This window comes from Oculina patagonica, chromosome 13 (assembly GCF_052425735.1).
Source record: "Oculina patagonica isolate OP01 chromosome 13, crgOcupat, whole genome shotgun sequence".
Lineage (NCBI taxonomy): Eukaryota > Metazoa > Cnidaria > Anthozoa > Scleractinia > Oculinidae > Oculina > Oculina patagonica.
Window position 1 is genome coordinate 7,036,538 of NC_135770.1, and position 23,354 is coordinate 7,059,891.

General features: G+C 37.2%; 2 protein-coding genes and 1 long non-coding RNA gene across 3 annotated transcripts; all 3 read left to right on the forward strand.

The window, feature by feature from the left end:
• The first annotated feature begins 542 nt into the window (after positions 1-542).
• Positions 543-6,507, forward strand: LOC144635108 (uncharacterized). The gene is made up of 3 exons (XR_013567306.1): positions 543-682; positions 1,017-1,142; positions 4,276-6,507. It is a non-coding gene; the product is annotated as an uncharacterized LOC144635108 (long non-coding RNA).
• Positions 6,508-9,050: 2,543 nt separating this feature from the next.
• LOC144636905 (beta-1 adrenergic receptor-like) lies at positions 9,051-10,058 on the forward strand. Its single transcript, XM_078496107.1, has one exon. The coding sequence runs from the start codon at positions 9,051-9,053 to the stop codon at positions 10,056-10,058; it is 1,008 nt and encodes a 335-aa protein (XP_078352233.1).
• Positions 10,059-13,012: 2,954 nt separating this feature from the next.
• On the forward strand, positions 13,013-19,475 carry LOC144635017 (putative skeletal organic matrix protein 5). Its single transcript, XM_078494085.1, has 6 exons — positions 13,013-13,162; positions 15,567-15,829; positions 16,491-16,605; positions 16,843-16,882; positions 17,461-17,593; positions 17,821-19,475. Exons 1-6 carry the CDS (start codon positions 13,093-13,095, stop codon positions 18,337-18,339), a joined length of 1,140 nt encoding a protein of 379 aa, XP_078350211.1. The 5' UTR covers positions 13,013-13,092; the 3' UTR covers positions 18,340-19,475.
• Positions 19,476-23,354: the final 3,879 nt, after the last annotated feature.

Here is a 23,354-nt window from a genome sequence, read left to right on the forward strand (position 1 = left end):
ACGCAAAATGGTCAGGTCTGAAATTTGTTTCTGATAATATCTCGTAAAGCAATGCTTTCTTTATGGAATGATGCTCATTTTTTTTTTGCTGGCTCCTTTGACTGCTTGGCTGTTTGTATTTGAAGTATATACAATGTTTATGCCACCGTTATAATTTTAGCGCCGCCATGTCTTTCGACTTTCTATCCCGCTATATAAGTTGCATTTTGTGTGCTACCATACACATGTGTAACACATATGTAATGTTTAAATACGAATTGTGTAATATTTCTTCACATGTGTTACACATGTGCAATGTTAAGTTGCATTCAATGTAAAAAAATACACATGTGTGACACATGTGTAATATTTTACACATGTATTACACATGTTCAGTACACATATGTACATATGTGTGAGTAAGCACTAAACAATCAGCAAAATCGTGCTCACATGTGTGACACATGTGTTACACTGGTCTGGGTGAATTACACCAAGTTTTCACATGTGTAATACATGTGTAACACATGTGTGCACATGTGTAGTTTTGGTAAGGGAAGCGCCTGTCGAACCTGGTAGCAAAGTAGCGAAGAAAAGCGACTAAAATAGCAAGAGAGGTGCCGAGGAAACAGGCAAAGAAATAGCGGAGAACAAGGGAACGGAGATAAAACGAGCAGACGAGTGTACCTACTGCGGCCAACTGGTGAGTACAAAACTGCAGTGTTTCCGTCATTTAATATCTCTACGTTTTGTCTTAAGCTTACTTTATACGCAAAGTAAGCTTATATTGACGGCACATTTTACTTGCTTTCGCCACTAAGCATTTGCTTGTGACATGAACAATGTTGAAAAATACTATTCGTTAAAATTCAGTTTTACCAGGTTTTACTGATCAAATAGGAGGATTTGATTATGTAAACAAATAATTGTTGGGCCTTCGAGGAACGAATTCACAAAGAATATCACTTCAACACATCTCGAAGAAAATTAAGCTTACGATTTTTAAATGCTTGTGATATGATTATTTTGTTTTACAGTGCTGGAAGAGCAGCTGAGATGAGAATGAAAGTGATGTCAGTTTGCACGAAGCACCTGGAATTTCGTTAACTCCGAGTGAAATAGATCGATTCAGTGTATGCAGTTTATTGATATTCATGATGGAGGTAAAATTACTGTTCATTTAGTCAGAGTAAATAAACTTCAGCTTCATTACTTAGCTCTTTCGTTCCCAAATATATTAAATAATCCACTTGTCAGGTAGTTCTGTTCACTATTGAGCGTTCATGTGGATTACATAACAATGTCAACAATTTTGAGATTTTGAGGTTTGTTTTGCTGGTTTCATTCAGAATGTCAACAGTAAATGTTATATTTGTCATAAAAAAATCACAATCTTGTTGTGGAATTTGGAAAATGCACACAACAAAGGTTAATGACTACTGGAAAACTGGAATCTTTGTGAGTAAATTCATGCCATTTTAGACACTGTATGCAGCTGTGCATGCAAACTTATTATTAATTAAATGTGTATCTTTAAAAATCTTAGTATTACTGTTAAGAGAAAAGCTTTTAAGATGTGGCAATGTTTTTCCTATGCATGTACATGTATATATAGGGGTAGAGGGGAGGGGGAGTATTTAAAGGTCAAACCTTTTAAAGAGGGAGTGTAAGGGTTTGCAGTGATGCTTTGAGTTTATTAAAATATCAGGACCTGAACAATCGATGGCAATCGATAACAATCGATGACAATCGATATCAATTAATCGATTGATATTGATAATCGATGAACAATCGATCGCTAAAGTTTTTGTGATTATCGATTGTCATCGATTATCCATTTCATCGATAATCGATGACAATCGATCAATTAACTAACATCGATTTTCATCGATTATCAATATCATCGATTACCAATTCAATCGATCATTTAACTGCCATCGTTTTTTATTTGACTAGTATTTGATAAATATGTTTACTTTAAAACACACGGTCTCTCTTGTATGTTATATTTTATTAGCAACAACAATGATAACCTTTCCAAAAAATGTCAATACAACGAGAAACTTACTAACTTAACAGTAATAAGGCAATAATTATTTAAAACAAACGTTTTGAGCTTAAGTCTTATTCGCCTCCATCAACGAAGCGTACGCTTTTCGGTCTGGTTTGCTTTCGAACCAACTCCTGGCAAAGTAAATAGAAATCGCAACTTACAGAATTCCTCACTGTCTAAGTACAATGTAATTTTTCTAAAACTCTGTCTTGTAGTCCATAAACATTTTCTCGCTCGTCCGAAATATTTCAAATCAAACAGTAGCAGAGAGAACTCAAAAATACGTCGTCCGTACGTCGGAACGAAAACGAGACAACAGTGGGAGTCTGGTGATGAGTTTCGCCTGTCACGTCCGCCATTTTTGACTCGGTCACGAATAACGAAGTGTCTTTGGAATTCTAGCGCTAGCAAACAGTAGGAAACTCGAATGAAAAACAGAAACATTAAAGCTTATGATGTAAACTTCATCTCAATGGAAAGGAGCTTTATTATTTTTTTTTACAAAACAACATATGTAAGTATTTACTTCATGCTTCGGATTGATTGTGTGTTTAATGCCAATCGATGGCAATCGATGAAGTTCGCGACCACCAAAGTGTGATTATCGATTGATCATCGATTGGCCGATGCCAATCGATGCCAATCAACAGTAATTAATCGATTGTCATCGATTGACATAGGCGTACGGGCACCTTCGGTCCTGGGGGGGCGGAGACTCTTTTGCCCGAAAAAAAGTGTCGAAAAATGGCATGGGTTGAAAGCCGAATAAAGGGGCATATAAAATGGAAAAACGTGCATTGATATATTTGTGTACAAATTTCGCTTGCTTGCTTAAGTTCTTTAATCAATTTTGTGGCGTTGTCGGAAGGTGTCAATGCACTAAATTCTTTTTCGAAAATATTTTATTTATTCACTCTAATTCAGCAAAAATTAAATTAATTTTGGGGAGCCAATTTAAATTTTTTCCCCCATTGGAAAGTAAAACAAAAGCGTCAAAAACATTTACGGAAGAATGGGATTTGAAACATTTCGTTGAAAGTTTTAAGCTAGCCCTGAGAACTAAATGTTTGAGTCGAATGCATTAGCTTCATCACATTTATAACAGCTTTGTTTCAAGGTCTTCTACTAAATCCACCGTGCGCGCCCAAGCTTTGGAAAAGCTGATTGCAACTGAATCAAACTGAGGGGTCACGCAGAATTTGCGAGAAAAGTCGAACATTATTATAGCAATTTGCGAGAGGAAACGAACGCAGATGAATTAGAAATTTGGACTTTTGAACCTCAAAGTTCGGTATATTTCCAATACTTTTCTTGTTGATGTAATTCGTTTTTTATGTAATGTTGACTAGACTTTTCGGCTTATTTTCTATTTTTTTTTAGGCTTGTTGCCCGAATTCTTAGCATTTTGCCCGAAACATTTTGGCACTGGGGGGGCTGCAGCCCCCCTCGCCCCCCCCGCCTCGTACGCCTATGTCGATTGATCGATTGATTTTCCGATCATCGATTTTCATCGATTGTTCAGGTCCTGAAATATTTACAGTAGAACCCTGCTAACTCGAACTCTGAAGGGAAACGAAAATGAGTTCGAGTTAGCGGGGTTTTTCGAGTTAGCGGGGTTGATTGAATATTTTATTTGCCAAGTTAATAATTGATAGTTTACTGATTTTTAAGCACTTCAGTATACAGTACTGTGCAAATTGAACTTATCTTGCCAGAAACTCTAAAGCGACCACACATTCTTTTGTTAAGAGTGGAAAATGACTGTCAAATACATGATCTGTTCATTGCTATAATCAATGGGCAACCGTTGCGAGTTGCAAGTTCTGGAATTCGAGTTATCAGGGTAAAAAGTTTGACCCAAATTTTGTTCAAGGGAAACAAAATTTAGTTCGAGTTAGCGGGGTTTTCGAGTTATCAGAGTTCGAATTTAACCGAGTAAAAATGACTGAAAAGTGGGGTCAAATCCAAGGGAAATGGAAGTGAGTTTGAGTTAGCAAGGTTGTTCGAGTTATCCGAGTTCGAGTTACCGGGTTTTTTTTTCTGTAGTTGACTTCGCAGTTATCAGTAAAAAAAAAATAGTCTGTGCTGATACATCTCTGTTAAATATATAAGGTATCCTTTCGCATCCAGTAGTTTTGCTTCACTTTATACAAGCTTGCGTTAAGTGTTTTGTTTTATAAATTATTGATTTTCATACCAATTAATCAATTTTAATTTAATCTGTGGCATTTGACTTTTTTCAGGGTTAACATGAATTTCAGAATTTGCAGAGCCACAGACACAAAAACAGAATGTGGACAAGGACATCAAAAGAAAACAGGAAGGATTAAGATTATCCAGCTTGATGTTTGGGTGTCTTCATGATGCCATTTTCAAGAGACTAGTAAATTACATGTAAATTGAAATCAAGAAAAGCTGCAAATGAGCAAAGTTTATATTTTAAATGTTAACGTATTTACAGTGTACTTCAGAAAACAACTTCTTGATTGACCTGTCTCTTTCACATCTTTTTAGATGTAACAAGGGCATTATGAAGTGATCTTTTTAAGAATAATTTATGCAGCCAAAACAGTAACAGCAGAAATGAATGGGAGTTTAAAATTGCTATTTTCAATGTTTTGGCTGGTAAGAAACCACATGTGACCAAGCTAAAATCTCTTTGGCCGGTTAACATGACCTGTAAGTGTCCAAATATTTAGAGCCCTCGACTACACAGGACTTACATGTAGTTGTCTAATTACTGTATATCATAAGATCTTTGGTTGACCTTGGGGGAGGTAGTGGAGTTAAAAAGCAATGTAATAATTTGAATTTGGATTGGTAATGCTGAAACTGGTGTAATTCTTAAGTATAGAGGTTAAAATCGTGATTGCAAGCAATATGCAATACCAATTTCATTCTTATGTGTTGTATGCTGCGTACAATTTATAAGAACAGCTATAATGTTAAAATTAGTGAAATATTCTAAAGCCAGATTAAATTTGCAGTATCCATTAGGTACCATGAAGCAACCAAATTGTGACTCATTTGCTTACTTTGTGAACTTCATGACGAATGGGCAACATGACTCCACAAAAATGTGTACAATAAAGCATACAAATTTTAAAAGAGCAGTCAAAGTATTGATGCTTTTTTTCTTGCATAGTTTTATACACAAGCAAACATGATTCTATTTTTTCTGCGTAATCAAAGAACAAAACTGAGTTTGAGACACACAAACAATATTCTATCTTCCCAGAATTTTTGTTTTTTTTATTTCTGTAAGTGAAGTGAAACCCCTTAAGAGGAAGGGGACTCAAAAAGACATGTAAAAGTAAAAAAGGTGCTATCATCCTTTTTTTGGGGGGGGGCGAGGGGGGTGGGATGGGGTTACAGAATGTCCCTTCTTTGCTTCCAGTTAGTTTCACTCCGGTTTGCTTGTAGTTAGGTTCACCCCTGTTTGCTCGCAGTTAGCTTTATTCATCCGGTGTGCTTGGGATTAGCTTTCACTCTAGTTTGCTTGTGGTTAGTTTTCACTCCGGTTTGCTTGGCATTAGCTTATGGCAATATGCTGTAAACCCTTTGCTACATGTATGACCTCTGCCATTTCCATTCAAAATTAAAATATAGGCAAATAGTGAAAATAAAAACAAATGAATGAATGAAAAAAAGAAAATTAACCATATTCTTAAAGTAGATGTATATTATTTCCTATATACTCTAAATGTTAAGTGCTTTGCTAATTTACCACGTGATATGCCTATCTACCCCAACATGCAGCCCTACTACCCCCTCCTTATCTTCGAAGGTTACATAATTACCCGTTTTGCAGCATAATTTCCCATCCAGACTTCTGGATCATAATGCTGTCGGTGGAATTAAAACGTTTTGATTGATTTTGTTTGTTCTCGGCTTATTTGGTGTTGCTGTATACGGTACTCCCATATAAGGGCTATACGGGTATGTGCTGCTCAACAGGGTGTGCCTTTTGCCTCTCTGACTCTGAAACAGGGTATACAAATCACTCTTTTGACTGTGGAACACTATCAAGTTTAGCTATGAAAATCCGCTCCTCTCATTGGTTTTTCTCCAAGCCACAGACAAAGTCAAGTGAGCGCTTTGTGATGTACGCTAGTGTTTTTATATCTATCTTCATATATTTTTCATTGTGGATATTGTCTGGAACAGGGTACCTATTTTGCACTGTTTGTCTGGAACAGGGTCGCAAATTGAGCCGTTTTTCTCTGGAACAGGTCCAGAGTCTCAGCGACTCAGTGGCACACCCCTTGAGTAAATTTTGGGGAGTACCTCTCCCCCCCCCCCGGGACACGGTAAAAAAAAGTAAGTAACAATATTAAAATTTATAAAAAAAAAAATAAAACGAATATTATATTCTTAGCCTTAAAATTGTACAATGGCTTGAATTCAGGTTTCAATAAAGTGCAAAATAATTAACTGGGGAGCTCCGCTTTTAGGCTTGCCTAAATCTATATATTATTATTGCTCGGGCAAATTAATTTTTGACCGGTCGATAGCTTTACACCAAAAAGCTGAATAATGTAGCTAGCTCTGGGAGAAATTTCAAGTTCCTGCAGTTCTTCTGAGGTAAGAAATACAAGTTTACGTCAAAAGTGGCCGAGAACTGGGCCAAGGTGGCCGAGAACTGGGCCCACAAATGGAGCTTTTATTTTTATTATTGCTCGGGCAAATTAATTTTTGACCGGTCGATAGCTTTACAACAAAAAGCTGAATAATGTAGCTAGCTCTGGGAGAAATTTCAAGTTCCTGCGGTTCTTCTGAGGTAAGAAATACAAGTTTACGTCAAAAGTGGCCGAGAACTGGGCCAAGGTGGCCGAGAACTGGGCCCACAAATGGAGCTTTTATTTTTATTATTGCTCGGGCAAATTAATTTTTGACCGGTCGATAGCTTTACACCAAAAAGCTGAATAATGTAGCTAGCTCTGGGAGAAATTTTAAGTTCCTGCGATTCTTCTGAGGTAAGAAATACAAGTTTACGTCAAAAGTGGCCGAGAACTGGGCCCCATACTGTACTTTGCCCCGTAAGCTTTTTTCTCTGTCCTTCCGCCGAAGCAAAAAAACACAACCTGATTACACATTAACCCAAAAGTCGACCAAGTGTGCCTGCAACGATTTCCTGTCAAAACTAAAATGAAAACCATTGCGGTATGCGTCACCCGTAGCGGTTTTGTAAGAACTACTTCTGTACTATTTATTCTTAACCATTAATATAAATGTTAAAATCGCTCGGGAAAACGATTTCGCCCTGCTGCAAATCCCTTTTAAAGCGTCTTAAGAACAACACGGAAACACAAGTAAAACATGTTGTTGTTATAAATCTTGTGTAATAAAGCTACAAAGCTCTCAGGTTTCTTGGCCTGTGAACTATCTTTTACAACTCATGATTAGATTAACTGTTTGCCTCAGTAAAAACATCTTATAATATATTTTTCCTCATGCCATGCGTCTTTTTTTATTCTTTTTGCCTAAAAATATTATCAGATGATTGAGTATAAGTCCTATGGATATTTGGTGTTTTTTGTCAGCAGAACAAAACAATTGTTTGTATTAAAATCATCAGAAAACTATCAGATTATAGAGCAGCTAGGAAGAAAAGTTTCGTCCAAATTTCAGCATTGTAGTTAAAGTTCACTTTGAGCGCTGAATAAAATGCCACTAAGGGCAGGAGACGACATGTAGGCATTGGGAAATTCCAATTTAAGATAATGTTACGCTCTTACGAATTGGAACCAACAACGACAGAACAAAAATACTTTTCTTTTCTTAACCATGAACTGCTTAGTTCGTTTTCCTCAAAATATTGCTGCTGATTTGTATATATTTAATAAAGGTTCACGCTTTCAAGAAGGCAAAAAAATAAAATGCAAAAAAGGCGGTGTCGAACGAAAGGAGCGCCTACGTGTTTGTAATATATATTCAATGCGTCAGAGCGCTAGCTAGTTCCAGGACTCGAGTCAAAAGAAAAAAAAAAGAGAGAAAAAGATTGATTGGGCTATGTGTAGCTAGTCTCCAATAAGTTAAAAGTTTTGCTATGTCGATCCTGATTTACTTTTTTAGTTATTGTTTACCATGTTCACTATTGAAACAAATTGATTTTCGAGTTTCTGTTTATTTTATCTTTTGCCAAATGGCTTTTGTACAACATGAAACCCCACGCACATTCACATATTGACATTTATTTAATTCATTACATTATCAGCAACCTTACTTTTTGATTCTTGTCAAAGTAATTTTAATTCAAAATTACTGAAAATCAGAAAAATATCCCGCAAGTCCTTATTAAGAAATACACCGTTTTAATTGATTAGCTTTACACATGCAGTGAAGTTCCCTTTTTGTCTTAAAGTGACTTTGCGCAGATAAATTATCTGCCCATCTCGTTCCTGTCGAAAAGATGCGCTTATCAACGGAAAGAACTAGATTCTTTCTTTGTCCGTTTAATTTTGCCACCGAATAATGTCAGCTGTCCGTTTTAAATTCTATTCAGTTTCAATTGCTAAAACGTTCTTATATCAACAAAACATCCGAAACACTATTGAAATTTTCAATTTTTTTGACAGCGGGATTAAAAACTGTGGAAACAAGTTCTAGAATTGCAAGATAATACGGTGGAACAAAAAATAAAATATACTATCTCATTTCGATAGAAAAAGCTGACTTTGCGTTAGGCATTGCGTATATTGTGAAATCTTACGAAAAAGAAATAGTTTAAAGGTCTTCAATCCTTAAATTACGAAAAATCTTATTGTCCCGATGATATCAATACCCGCAGGGAAGTTGCAATTTGTTTTTAAACAGAATTAAGTAAAGAGAAAGGGTGACAATGAAAGAAACTTTTTAGCAGCTGTTTAAACCGGAAAAAAAGTTTTTAAGTGTCAATCACCAACTGTGCTTGATTTATCAATGTTTTTACTTATTTAGAACTCTTTTCTTTGATTCAAACTGATTTTTTTTTGCTGTTGTCAAGAAGTCACGAAAAACCGGTGGAGGAGAAAGCGTCATGGCTGAAAACAAAAACACATCGATGATCAATGTACGACAACAAGCATTCAACAGCTCGGGAACGTCCGTCGCGCAACTTCCCAGATCCGAAGTGGATACCTTCGTCTTTGTGATCTTCTCGGTTTTACTCGCGTTTGCAATCGTCTTCGGTAACACTATCGTGATGGCCGCTTTTAATCAGAATCGAAAATTGCGGAAAAGGAGCAACATGTTCTTGATCAGCTTGGCGTGCTCTGATTGCCTTGTAGGCGTCGTCTCGCTGCCGCTGTGGATCTGCATCTCCGGACTCGGAATCGGCAGAGGCGAAGCTCTTTACGCGCTGTTCATCAGTCTGGACATCTTCAGCGCGTTGACCTCGGTTTTTCATTTAACAGCTATAAGCGCGGAGCGATATATCTCCATATCTCGACCGTTTTTATATCAGAGGCTTCCGCTGCAATTTTACACAGGAACAATTGCGTCGGCTTGGGTGTTTGCGGCTCTGATCGCTTCTTCAACGCCGTTGCAGAGTTTGTTCCAACTTCAACGCTATTACGCTCCCAGTTTTACCACTATCGGGTTCATTGCTCCGTTGGTCATCATCAGTTATATGTACGCTGGAATATTCCGCATCGCTAGATCGCTGAACCGCCACACTCCAGGTATTTCGACCTGCAAGATCAGCTGCAGAGAAAAAAGTCATCTAAGAAAAGAAATCAAACTTGCAATGACTTTGACTGTGGTGTCGGGGTTTTTCTTTTTGGCATGGTTACCATTTTACGTGTTGCTAATGATCGCCGTGTACTACCCACACTCTTTGCCGCGATATCCCGGCCTGCAGCGTCTGGTGGACTTTGTGAAATGGATGCATTATTCTAACAGCGCTTTCAATCCATTCATTTACGCGTCCAGGGATCCGGAAATGAAGCGAGAATTTGTGGAACTCCTTCAGTTTAAGAAACTGTCAGCTAAGCTGAGTTTTAGGTCTTCAGGAGATCGTGGATCAACTAAGATACAAGATGTCTGAATTTAAAATCTGGCCCGAACGAACTTGCACAAGTTGCGCAGCAAATCTTTTTAAAACCTTGAATAGATTTTATGACACTCAAGGACTTCCAGAGAGCCGGTCTCTCTGGCATTGACTGCGTGTGACTGTATATGTTGCATACAAATCGTAGTGTTGAACATGTAGTATAATGAAGCAATGATTGCAAAACTCAAAACCTAATTGGCAGGCACGTACACCAAGCGATGGAAGGTATTTTGCTGGAAGATTGCTGAAAGAATTAACGGCAATTCGGTTATGTTAATTAATACATTCAGCACTTTTCTTGTGAGCAGAAACCAACGTCACAGATGGCAAAAGTTATAGTTAAAGTTTAAGTTCCCGATGGCATCACAAAAATATCACTTGTTTATCGCTTTAGTAGACTTGCATGGTGATTTTTTTAACAAAACGGGACCACCATTCGTAGTTTCCATATGTTTTTGACCCTTGTGTTTTTGAAGCAAAACTGGTGACAGTGTCCCTTTAATTCTTGGGAATTTTAGACATTTTGTTACTGACCAAGCAGTAGGGCCAGAGGTAGAAATATCAATAAATGCCAGTTCTTATGTTTCTTCATGTGTAGATGAAGTCGAGGTCCACTCCTGAGCAAAGAAATAGGTAGTTGTCAATTTTTCCACACAAGGACCAAGGGAAAATAATTTAAAATCGATAATACATAAGGTCTGAATGGATAGTTACAATGTAATTTGCTTTGGATTATTCATCAAATTGTAAGTGTGGGCACTTGTCAAAAGATGAATCGCTATATATCAATTTAAATATCGTCTCATTAAAATTGTTCGCTGCCTGTTAAACTATCGTAAGACGCCTCAGTCAAGACACCAGTATTCGTAATTATTTCTTTCTTTATATATACCCAGTTGAATCATTATTCTACTGGCAAATTTGGTTCAGTACCCAATAGCAGGGTTCAAAACACTTTAAAGTGGCTAATAACAGTTTCAGGCATTTTCTAGTCCTTATACTTATACTTATACTTATACTTATACGTATACATCTTATATCCTTATACCTATACCCTATACATTAAAGGTGGTTCTGAACTGCTCTGACAAAAATTTTTTAAACTTTGCTAAAATTTGTATCATCACAACTTGTCGGCCAATGATAGGGCATTTGTTTTATACAGTTTCTGTAATAGAAAGTGTTGTAGACTGTCCTTTCAAAGTGCAAGGTCTGAAAATCACTGAAAACAGCTATCAGCCACCTGAAAATTAATCCAAAATTGCATTCATCTAATTGTGAAAAAATGCTTCCTGCGCCGCGTCCCGTCAGGTTAAGATTGTTTTTCATCTGATTGCTTGAAATAATCACTGTTTATCGAGCCATGATTGAAAAGTGTTTTCAGCTGCGCCTAACCTCCATCCATGAAATGAAGAAAACACGAGAAAGAATGAAAGATGCCAAAACAACCTGCATGACTCTTAAAAAAAAACAGTACTTGAATGTCAATAACTTATAATTCAATATTTCCTCCCGTAGGTATAACAAAATAAATGACAAGCTGCACCCACTTAAAATTACATCTATTTTTTTAAAAAGTCAGGTTAACTTCTGTTGTGAATATTCATGCAGTTGGTCATGAGATTTGAAAGTCGTGGAACAAATTGCAGCAAAAGATAGCCTTTGCTTTGCGCGGGTAGGCAGTTCCTCAAGATTTCGATGTTTGAAAACGGCCATAGTAATTTTGTTTATATTCGTGTCCATTATTATTTGGGGGTTTGGGTTCCTCGTGTCACAGTTACTAGTCAAAACCTACTATTGAAGTACAGCGTTTATTTACAGAACATATCCATTCTTAATGAACGTTCATTCTTTAATAAAGTGAAATCATCAGTCTTTAGAATAAAAATGTTCTCTGGCGTCAACTGTTAAAGGAATTATATTTTTAGTAACTATTTAAAGTGGTCTCTTGAACTTTAGGGCAGCATAACGTAAATGGAAAATATATGTTTTCATCATCAATTTCAAATTAAAGGGGTAAACTGATCGAGAAATTACGATTTTCGGGAATTACTTATTAGAAGAACTGAATTGCTTCAGAAAGACACGGGAAAGAAAACCTACAAACATGATTTAGCAAACATTCGTTGCTTAAACAGGTGCAAGCCTAGCTAAAAGAAAAGAGTGTTCGTTTTCACTGAACAAATTAAAATCAAGAAGCTCAGGTAACGGATCTCAAAAAAAGAAAGAGCTAGAAACTTAAAAAACGTCATGTTTAAATCCATTCAATACAGACATTCTGAAAAACAATTTAATCGGAACTTTCGTACGTTTTCCACAAACTTCACGTAAGTGCATCGGACAATGGCATTAATTCGAAAATTAATTAAGGAACTATGCAGCAGTTTTATACTGAAATAAAAAGAGTAATATATTAGTCCCTCTAACCTCAAAATAGTTCGTTTGGACGATTTTTTTTTTTCAAAAAATCGGAATAAATGTCATTTACAAGACGGTATAGTGTAACTTTGCAATTGCAGATTGTCTCACTCAGACTTAAAGACTCACTCAGACTGTCGGCGCAGACAATAACTCCAAACCGTTACCTAGACAATATTCTATCTTATTGTTATTCTTAATTTGTCTGTTTTTGTCCTTTTTTAGCTTTTTACACTTCTATTGTATTTTATTTCTTAATTATTTTCACACCCTCCCTTGTATATATTTCCACCACGCGCTTTATCTTTTTTACATTCGTCAAAGGCTATAGTAAAATAGCCGAAAGCTCATATATTTTTTCTTAACTTTTTAAACCAGAGAACGCTATTTTACACTTTTAATTAAAATGTTATGTTAAAAATCCAGCTACAGCCAATGTTAACATTTTTCATAATTAATAACTAACAGTGACGATACCCAGTCTATAAAGGTCACCTGTTTTAGTGAATAATTAGCCTTGGCAAGTAAATAACTTGTATGAAATGAGTAAGTGAAAGAGGGAGTGCGTACTTTTGCAGAATTTTGATATGTTTTAACTTTGAAGTCTGATATGTTCATTTCGTTGTTCCTGTCCGTCATCTGGGGCGTCTGGTTTCAACGTCTCGCATTTGCGAATCAAGGTGAGTTGTATATCTACCACTGAAGCGTAGCGTTTATTTGAAAGAATCTCAAGCTATATTCTATCCATTCCCGGGGGGGGGGGGGCTACTCAAAAAGGTTTTATACGGGGAGGCTCCGCCCCAAGTTCTAACCCCTTACCCTTTTATATACCATTTTTCACAGAAATTGTACCCCTTTCGTATACCTTTAACTGAAAAAAGGTACCCCTTTCATATACCTAAGAGACATGGCGTGGACTTGAAATAGGACGTTTCTTGTCATTTTTATGTAGCGCTTAATAAATTAAAATAATACAACCATAAATTGCGTCCATTCGAAATATTTTAATAAAAGGCCCTTTTAAATAGCCAAATGACAGATTTCCATACCCTTTCGTATACTTAACCTCGTGAAATCCCTACTCTTTTATATACCTGAAGCCTGAAAAAGGTACCCCTTTCGGGCGGAGCCTCCCCGTATAGGCTATTATAGGGAGTACCCCCCCCCCCCGGGTATCCATTATGTAATGTAGTGAATTCTCATTCTTGAAAAACAGAAACTTCGTTTAATAATCAGCGAACTTAAAGTTCTCTAGAAGAAAACAAAATTTTAAGCGAAATGTGTAAACTGATAAAAAAAAATTACAATTTTCAGCACCTTTAGGACAAATTTAGGCCAAATTTAGTGCAGGCACACTACTGGTGAAATGTGTCACGTTATGCAGACTTTCTAGACAATAAAAAAGTCGTTTTTCGGTCCTCAATTTTCACTCGAGTGCATTTATTGACGGCATCTAAGTTAAATCAAGAAATAAGGTAGCATGTTCAAACTGAAATAACACGAAAATGCTCCAGACCATCTTAGCTCCTTTCAGTTTATTGTAAACGAGTTGTTTTGAAAAGTAGCGTATAGTTTTGAAAATATAAATCAATGTCTTTTATAAGACAATTTATACTCTTTGCAATAGCAAACGTGTCTAATTTAGGCTATCTCACACATTTCTTAATTGTTACATGTTACCGATTTGTTCAAAGCGAAACACGAAGAGTGTTAAATTTCCAACATCAGAATTTCAGAGAGCACTACAATTCTGAAATTAAATAAATTATTCATACTTGTAATCATAATTAATTAAAAACTTGCTATCATAACTGTAGTCATATATGCATGATGTTGCAATTGTTTTACTGCATGCGATTCGTCTTAAAACAAACATATAAAATGACTGTTTAAATTAAGGCGTTCCTCGATTATCAAATTTTACCAATGTTAGTTCACGTCGTCAATTTTTGTAACTGTCAGTGTACGCAAGAGTCCCAACTGTTTTAAATATGTAGACCAAACTAATATCATGGACAAATTTTCTTGTTAATAATTAATCGATCTAGAAAGTTCGAGAGCACGCAACCCGCCGCTTAGTTAAGTTGTTTTTTACATGATTAGCAGAAAGAATAACTGTTTAAGTTACCGTTTTATTTATTTCAGTTAAAGAATACTCAGCATGAAATTAAGACATAAAGAAGCATATTTTGACTGTCCAGCAGAGGTCATTATTTTCCATATCTTCACTGAAGATGAATTTTAGGAAAAACATATTAAAGAACTTTCATACACTGACAAATCTTTTTTCACATTTAATAATGTACATGAAAAAGAATCTCGAATGTGATTGGCTTAGAGACATGCAGTTTTTAGTAAATTCGATGCTGAAACGAGTTCATTTAGTACAGATAAAAGGAAATTCAGTACAAAAAGGAGAAACAAACAGAGCATTCTGATGCGCTGATAAAAAAAGGCGCAAACAAAAAGCCAACAAAACTTTTCCACTTGATCTGAATGGCGAGAAATTTGGATCTTGTTCGAGTTGCGAGTTAAAAACAATGGTGACGTTGTTTACTCCGCCATCTTCGATTTCATTACTTTTTCAGGAAGTCAGAAAATGACGTAAATGGATACACAATGAATTTCAATTAAAGATAAGAAATTGCTATATCTGCATTCTTGCTTTAGAAAACAGGAAAAAATAAAGAACTAGGTATTGAACTTGATGCCGAAACGTCATGGCTTTTCTATATCTTTTGTTTTCGAATGTTTTTTCTATATCCTCTTAAATCAGAAACTTGGCTAGATCGACACGTCAAAATGCTATTGAGGCAAAGTTAAAAATAGTATTTATAAAAATTGATAAATCGAAAGATCGATGACAGACTGAAATGAACTGCTACTGAAAGTTTTAGCATCCACTTCTCACACCGCTCTTCAAGGGTTGTACAGAGAATTAATAATAATTATTTTAAGCTTTTATAAGCAACACATCCAAAAAAAAAGGAGTAATGAAGTTTGGTAGTGGAAAATCTCACGAACTAGTAGCTTTTCACTGGAAAAAATGCTCCATAGTTATTTAATTTATTCAATTATTTGCAGATACGTGCGGGCGACACATTAAATTTACTACTGAAAAACATGACTATGCGCTTCAAGGCCACATGATTAAAAACTTAACTTTACCACTGGATGAGAAATTCGATCCTTGCCGAGGTCAATGCGTTATGGAGAGTCGCTGCATGTCTATCAACATCGGCCCACTAGTAAATGACAAAGTTGTTTGTGAACTGAGTGATTCAGATGAAACTTTACATCCTGGGGATCTCAAACCACGAACAGGCTTTACCTACAGTGGCACAGAGGTAAACAAACATTTCCAAAAATACAAATCAAGACAAAATTGATTCAACCTTTCAGAAAGGCGAAAACAATTTTCAGCTTGTCTAAAACCTCTTTTTAAAGAAATAAAATTTGCAGTTGCGCAGACCCTTACCAAGAGGGTCCTGAAAGGTTAAAATGGGAACTGAGATTTGGGTTAATTTTCATTGGGAAAATTGGATTTTGTTCACTGGGACTGGGATTTGGTCCCTGGGAATCTGGAATTACAGCTAAAAAACAATAGAACTACTGGGACTGGGATTTTGAAAATTTGGGCGAAACAATAGGCTAGGAAATGGGATTTGGGCAAGGTTTGGGCTGGGAAAGGAGAATTTACACCCCCTTCAGGAAACTCTAGTAAGCATGTGTTAAAATAGTTATGCTGGTGCAAACGCTCTGGCACCAGTAGAGGCCGTAGTACTGGGAGTTAGGGCATCGGATACACACTAAATTAAACAATAACTACATCTAAACGGCCGGGGAAAAGTTAAAGAGAAGCAAATATTATGCATATTTTTTTAGCAACATCGTCGCAAAGGACATGGACTAAAACTCACATTTAAAGCCTAAGGTATTATAGACGATATCTTGAGATCAATGTTGAGCAAAACTGATGGAGCGGCATGTGTTTTATTCTCTTATCAGAATGCGTGCTCCAGTAATCCTTGCTTAAATAGTGGAACCTGCCTAAATGGATTTACAGACAAGAAATACCAATGCGTGTGTACAGCTTACTATACCGGAGAAAACTGCGAATCAGGTAAAAATTAAACAAGCAATATTTTAAAATGTGCTATTGAACTGTACTTGATGTAAAAAAAATCTTATATTAAAATCACGTTTAAATTACAATTGCACAGAGTTTAAGTTTAGGTTGTTCGTTGTGTAAAGATGAAAGTTTCCCTTTTTAACAACACAACCACTACCATCAAATTCTTGGCAATTAACTACGTTCGAGAGTTAAGTAGTGATCTTCTTGATGATTTTCTCTTGTCAGCACGATATCGTACCTGCAAGGAACTCTTTGACAAAAACTTGTAAGTAGCAAATTTATTGAATTTAAGCAAAACATAGGCGTTAAACGTATGACGTAAAACGAAGTAATAAAGTACTTGTTACTATGATACAATGATATATCGCGTCTGGGACAAAATTAATTACGTGTTCAGGGACCGCGCTGGGGGGGATGGGGAGGTGGGGGGCTATGGAGGAGGGGGGCTTTTGGACCCTCAATGACAACGTTGGCAGTGAAAAGCTGTGACTTTATTAGCTCTCACCTATTGCTATCCCTGTTGTTAATTATTGTTTAGCTCGTTACCAGTACCTCGCTTTGTATTTTTAAGTTTTAAAATCTTTCGCTTTTTTGTAACCGTCACTTCCGAAGATGTGTGCTGCAGCATGCAAAACGTCAAGCAAATTTTAGATTCTTTTTTTCAGACTATGCGTAGTCCATGTGTTATGTTTGTTGCCGCTGTTTGTATTTTATTTTTGGTAAATTGAAATGGCCAAGAAACAAGAGCGTTTATGACAATACATCTTTGTTATTGATCTTTTTTTCGCTCATCTTTTAGGTGACACTGCATTTTGTTTTCACATATATTTCTTTGTTTTTCAGGGCTCTGGGTAACAAATCCTACCCACTGAAGCTGGGATCAGCCACAGTTCCTGTCTATTGTCACATGACTGCTGATCTTGGATCATGCGGAGATGGTGGATGGACGCTGGTCATGAAGACCGATGGTACCAAGGTAGTTGACAACACTGCATGCCATTTCTTGTGTTGTAATGCTTTCCGAGTAATTTTGTCTTCAATTTTTAAAATTTTAGAATTTTAATAACATCAGATTAAAACCATATGAACCGCGCGCTCGCTTACATTTTGATACAGAGTAAATAGCGCTTGCTTTCTGTACACCTTCATTGCTCACCAGCTTAACACGCTCATTTTGCTCTTTATTGTCATTTCCTTTCAAAGGCAACATTTCATTACGATTCCAATCTGTGGAGCAATACCGAGACCTTCAATGTCATCGGTGGGAAGACTGGGTTGGATACGAGTGAGACTAAATTACCGACCTACTGGAACACACCCTTCTCCAAGCTCTGCCTTGGAATAAAGATCGGCCAACAGACCAACTTCATTGTCATCAACCAGCAGGCCAACTCTCTGTACTCACTGATCGCCGATGGACAATACCGCGCCATCTCACTTGGCCATGACGCGTGGAAGACGCTGATTGGCTCAGAGGCGTCTTTGCAGGAACATTGTCACAAGGAAGGATTCAACACTATTGGTAGCCTTGCTGAGCAGTCCAAAGCGCGAATTGGGATCATAGGAAACGAATTGGATGACTGCGTATCTTGTGACTCCAGAATCGGGTTTGGTACCGGAGGAAAACATGACGACTCTAACACGTGTGGAAACGAGGCTTCGTGGTTTCCAGATAACTGGGACAAGCACATCAAAGCTATGGGCTACATTTTTGTTCAGTAGAGTCAGTTGAAAAAATGAAATGTTAGTAGCCGCCTACAGTCAAATAGACGAGCGACGAGGAATGGTCATGTCCACAATCACATTTCTGAACACCATCGACTTACTAACCGCTAGGACTCTGCTGAATGCTTATCCTATAGTACTAACTAGTTTCAACGTCTGACTCTGGAAAGCTGGTACACAAACTTAGAACAGACGCCTATCAACAGATGTCAACAACTACCACCACCTTACAAACGACTTATTCACGACGTAAACATAACCGACAAACGAACCGCCGACAGAACTACCTAGTTTGACTAACAGTAGACGGAACAGAGCGACTTAATTAGACTAACAAGAGACGGATCGAATCTGAGCAATTACTGATGACAAATTTTACACGACATCACGGCTTAACTGACCAATCAACTTCAATGGACCAGACTTATATCACCATCGACTGACGAAAACTTTTCACCTGACTCCGATGATGACTTCCGCTCAGGTTGTCGAAACGTCAGTCACCAACAACAGTTCTTCTCAAAACTACTCTTACCCGGACGGTCACTCTATACGACCTAGTCAGGTAGATCTTCAAAGAATCCGTTCTTTTGTTTCATTTTATAACCAGTGCATGTATATTGCTTGGTTAATTCTTTAAGCTTTGTAAAATAATGCATACTTTCTTTGCAAGTTGGTTTAATATTAAAACGTCAGAATCGTCAATTTCATTCATATCTTCTGAAACCAAACTAAAATGAGCTTTATGGTGAATAAAGGCTTTTATGTTTTGGTCGCAAGGTGTTTCGGTCATTAAAAAAGTATATCAGATTATTCTGGGTTTCCTAGCACTTTCCCTTCCGTCACAATACATGGAGTACAGGGACAGATAAAAGTTGTTATATCTAGTAAACAGGTCTACACGACAGATAGAGCTCCACGCAAGGAAGATCACCAGAAACACGTTTCCTTGTCCCACCGCCATCCACTGGCACCTCCTTAATTTGTATCTTTTAAACAGCCTTTTGAGCTTTTGTCCGTATTTGGCACATCTTCGTGCACCTCACGCATTACAGGTTGATAATTAATTCTCAGGTCAGCTGTATATAGCAAATCAATAAACGCGGCCACTTCCGTGACCAACATTTTAACCATCACTTGTCGTCCGTATTCTTGTAGTTCACTGGCTCACCACCTGCGAAAATGCCGATCAAAATCATAAAGCCGTTTTAACGTCAGTATAAATATTTACTCGTCAAAAGAATAAAACCTGAAAAATGTTTGAAAAGGCTATTTTTCATGGGAAATGAAGATGATAAAGCTAAGCTGTTCTCGCCCTTCCGAAACCAAAAACCTCTACACATAGTCTTGATCATCCACATATTTTGCCTGAAATGAAATGAATTCACTCCCAGAAATAGCCAGAACTGCAGTTAATGTGACTAGTTTAAATCTTTTTTTTAGAAAATATTGTATTTTTTTTTAACTTTTGGCCTAGTGGTCAGCAGCCTGGACTCGGATTGAATAACCACAACATTTTTTACGATATTTATACTATATTTATTCGATTAAGCGCCCAGCATGGAATAAGCGCCAATAAAGTGCACGAATAAGTGCAAAGTTAACCGTCCCATTCAACGTGCACCACAGTTCTACGTTTTTACCTTGTTTTGTATTTTTCGCGTTTGCTGTTGACCGCTTTGTTTGCCAAGACGCCCGAAAAAAAAGCATCTCCAGCTCCGCCGGTGACACTCTGTGCCGCCTATGGCTTCACCGGAGTGTCGCTCTCCATATCTGAGCCATATATAACAATGAAAGCAGAAATAATATACAGTCAACTCCCTCTAAGACGGACACCTTTGGGATCCGGACCGGCCGTAGCTGTCAGTCTTAGAGAAGTGTCCGCTCTGTAGAGAGTCGAGGTAACATGACTTTAGTAATTCTGAGATACTAAAGCTAAAGCTTTGCAGAATGCAACGAACCTGTGCTAACTGCAACAAGACTAAATAATAAAATGACCATATTTGCTTGTTAAAGCAAAAATCGAGAGCTTCTACAAACTGTAATACTGTAAGTAGAAAACGACCTCTTCAGTGTCCATACTCGTAAGCAGAAAAGTAATCCGTTAAAGCGTCATTGTTTGTGGTTAGTAAGTGGTATACATGTATATTCAGGGCGCTGACTAACTTTGCTTTAGGTCGATAAAAAGTATTTTCACTAAATAAAACATGATAAAAAAGAACTTATCAAGTGTCTGTTAATGTTTTCAAAGTGTCCGTTGTCCGTCTTAGAGAGGTGTCCGTCTTATAGAGAGTTGGTTACAGTAAAATGACTTAAAAACGGCAGGGACAATCATCAGGTGTCCGTCCTATGGAGGTGTCCGTTAGAGGTGTCCGTTAAGAGAGAGTTGACTGTAGTGCTATTGACAAGAAATGATCCAACTATAGGTCAAAAGGCCTGGCAAAATAGATAACTCGACATATTTATGTCATTTTTTAAGCTAGAATGCCTGGTAGAGGCAAACTTCGGAAAGAAACCAGAGGTGAGAGATGATTTGACGATGTTTGGAACGTCAAAAACATTTGTATCGAAACATGGTGGTTCATGAGTTAAGTTGTCTCTCTGGCCGTTCTGTGGATGGATTCCGAGACCTGCCAAAGCAATTTGGACAACTTTTGACTTCCAAAGAATGCTTTCGGTGTAGTATTTTGCTGGTAGGATTGGACCTGCATTTCGCCAAAACGGCTGTATTACCCAGGCATTCCTTTCGGTCACCAATAAGGAAATTACAGGTTTGCAAGCATTGTTCTAATCAAATGGTAATTGCTCAGTCTGCTGAAAGATTGATGAGAAGTTTTCTTAGTGAACGGAAAGAAATAGGTTGGAATTTTGCTGCAAATGTACACTTTCTGTCACGAAAGCTGAAAGTTTCACTCCTTTTCACTATATAGCACTCATATAGTGATCGGACTTTGTCCCAAGAATTAATATTTCCGAATATCTTCGTCCGCACCAGACCCCACACCTTTCTCGATTCCAAACCTCCAACCTGCTAGACCGAGTATTAAAATTCAAAATGGCCGCTATAAAGCAAAAAAAAAAAAAAGATTTATTTTTATTTATTTATTCTCATAGCTGATGTGAGGGCCCCCTGTTGCCAAACTTAAGGTTTATGCGAATATCTTGTTTGCGTTTCAAGCAATCTAAAACTCTCTCTATGCTCAAAACACGAATCTATGTTTAGCGGTGTGTTTTGTTATATTCTGGGTTATTTTTGGAGCTGTTTGGGAGGAGATTTTTTTTTTAAAGGATTATGAAAATGTAGGGAAATCAGAAAAATTGGAAATGTGATTTTAGCGGAGCTCCGTACACTATTGAAATGAGTTTTCATGGTCAACATGGAGATTTATTAATTTTTTTTATTATTTTTTTTTGTCGTACTGCTGACATTCAGTATAACCGTGAGCTATTTAAATTTGTGTCGCACCTATAAACCGCCATAAACATTAGTACTTTGGCCGCTTATTCACTAGAATGAAAACATTGTAAGCTCCAGTGAAAATTAAATAAATGGGGAGCTCCGCTTTTAGGCGTGCCTAAATCTATATATTAAAATTATAATTGGAAGTTAAAAATTGGTAGACGGACACGCGTCAGTCCCCCTGACAACCTGGAGTGCTCTTTCGTCAACCCCTTCTCTAAACCTCCTCAAATTCCATTCAATTTAGGGTAAACCCCCGCGCTAAATAAAAAAAAAATACATATCCCTCCGTGCAAGAATGTACGCGCTGGCTTGTTATAAACCCCAATGCTTCGGCAGAAATTAGAAGTGTAAACATTTATCTATTAGATGTTACGACATACCATGCAGGTGTTTGCTTGTTTGCTTATATACCTGATTGAAGAATAGCATAATTGAAGCATAAACCATGAACGATGACAGAATAAGCATGATAATAAAAAAGAAAATGTCTTGATTATCAATACAAAGAATTTTACTAAGCTTATGCACCTATCAATGTTAAGCCCGAGGGGGGGGGGGGGGTGGGGGGGTCGGGCATGGGGTGCAGATTTTGACATTTTCTATAAAAAAAAGGCAAATTCCCCACCCCCGGGACAAAATAATTGGTCAAAATCCCGACCCGGGAGCAATGAAAGATGGTCAGATGTCCTTCAAACCTTGTTGCAGGGGATCATATATGACCAAAATCCCTACCCTGGGGGCCGTCCTCACAATCAAATTCCTGTGGTTAGGCCGACCCCCCCCCCCCCCTCGGGCTAAACATTGATAGGTGCATTTCCAAGCTGTCTACCCAGAATACCATTGTATCATATCGTTCATGGATTATGCTTTTCACAGGGTCAACGTTTCTTCAATTAGGTATATTCGTGCATGTAAGTGTTTCGGATCACTGTAAATAAATTATTACAAATTCGACGTCCTTTTGGCATGTCATTACAATGCAGACGTCGTGTTGACATTTCATTACAAACAAGACATCCTGTTGATATGTCATTACAGAGGAGGAAAACGATTTCCATATCATTATCCCTAAAATAAACAAAGCAACGAAATAAATAACAACTTGACTTGAGTGCTTAATCTTCTAGACACTCAAATTGTTTCACCTAGAATTTTCGGGAGCCTTTCTCTGGCTGGAATTTTCGAAAAGGTTAGTTTTGATCCCAATAACTTTAGGATCACTAGACTTTCAGCTAGGAAATCCGAACAGATAAAAAATTTTTAGGGGATAAAAATATGCCTATATCTACCGTTTAAATACTAAAATACGTTTAACGGTACTATCTTTAAGTGGTTTTGAACTATATTCTGGATGGGTGCCCCTGCGGCAGGAATTGGAAGTCAAAACATTTTTATTATTAAAGTAGCTCAAGCCACATGCAGGTGTTTGCTTCATGTATACACGCACGTAGTTGCTTTTTGATAGTCTTTTAAACACTGAAAACAAACTGTTTTGACGTTCTGTAGTCGTGTAAAAACAGAAAAGATGAATGATCTGATCGCCTCAAAA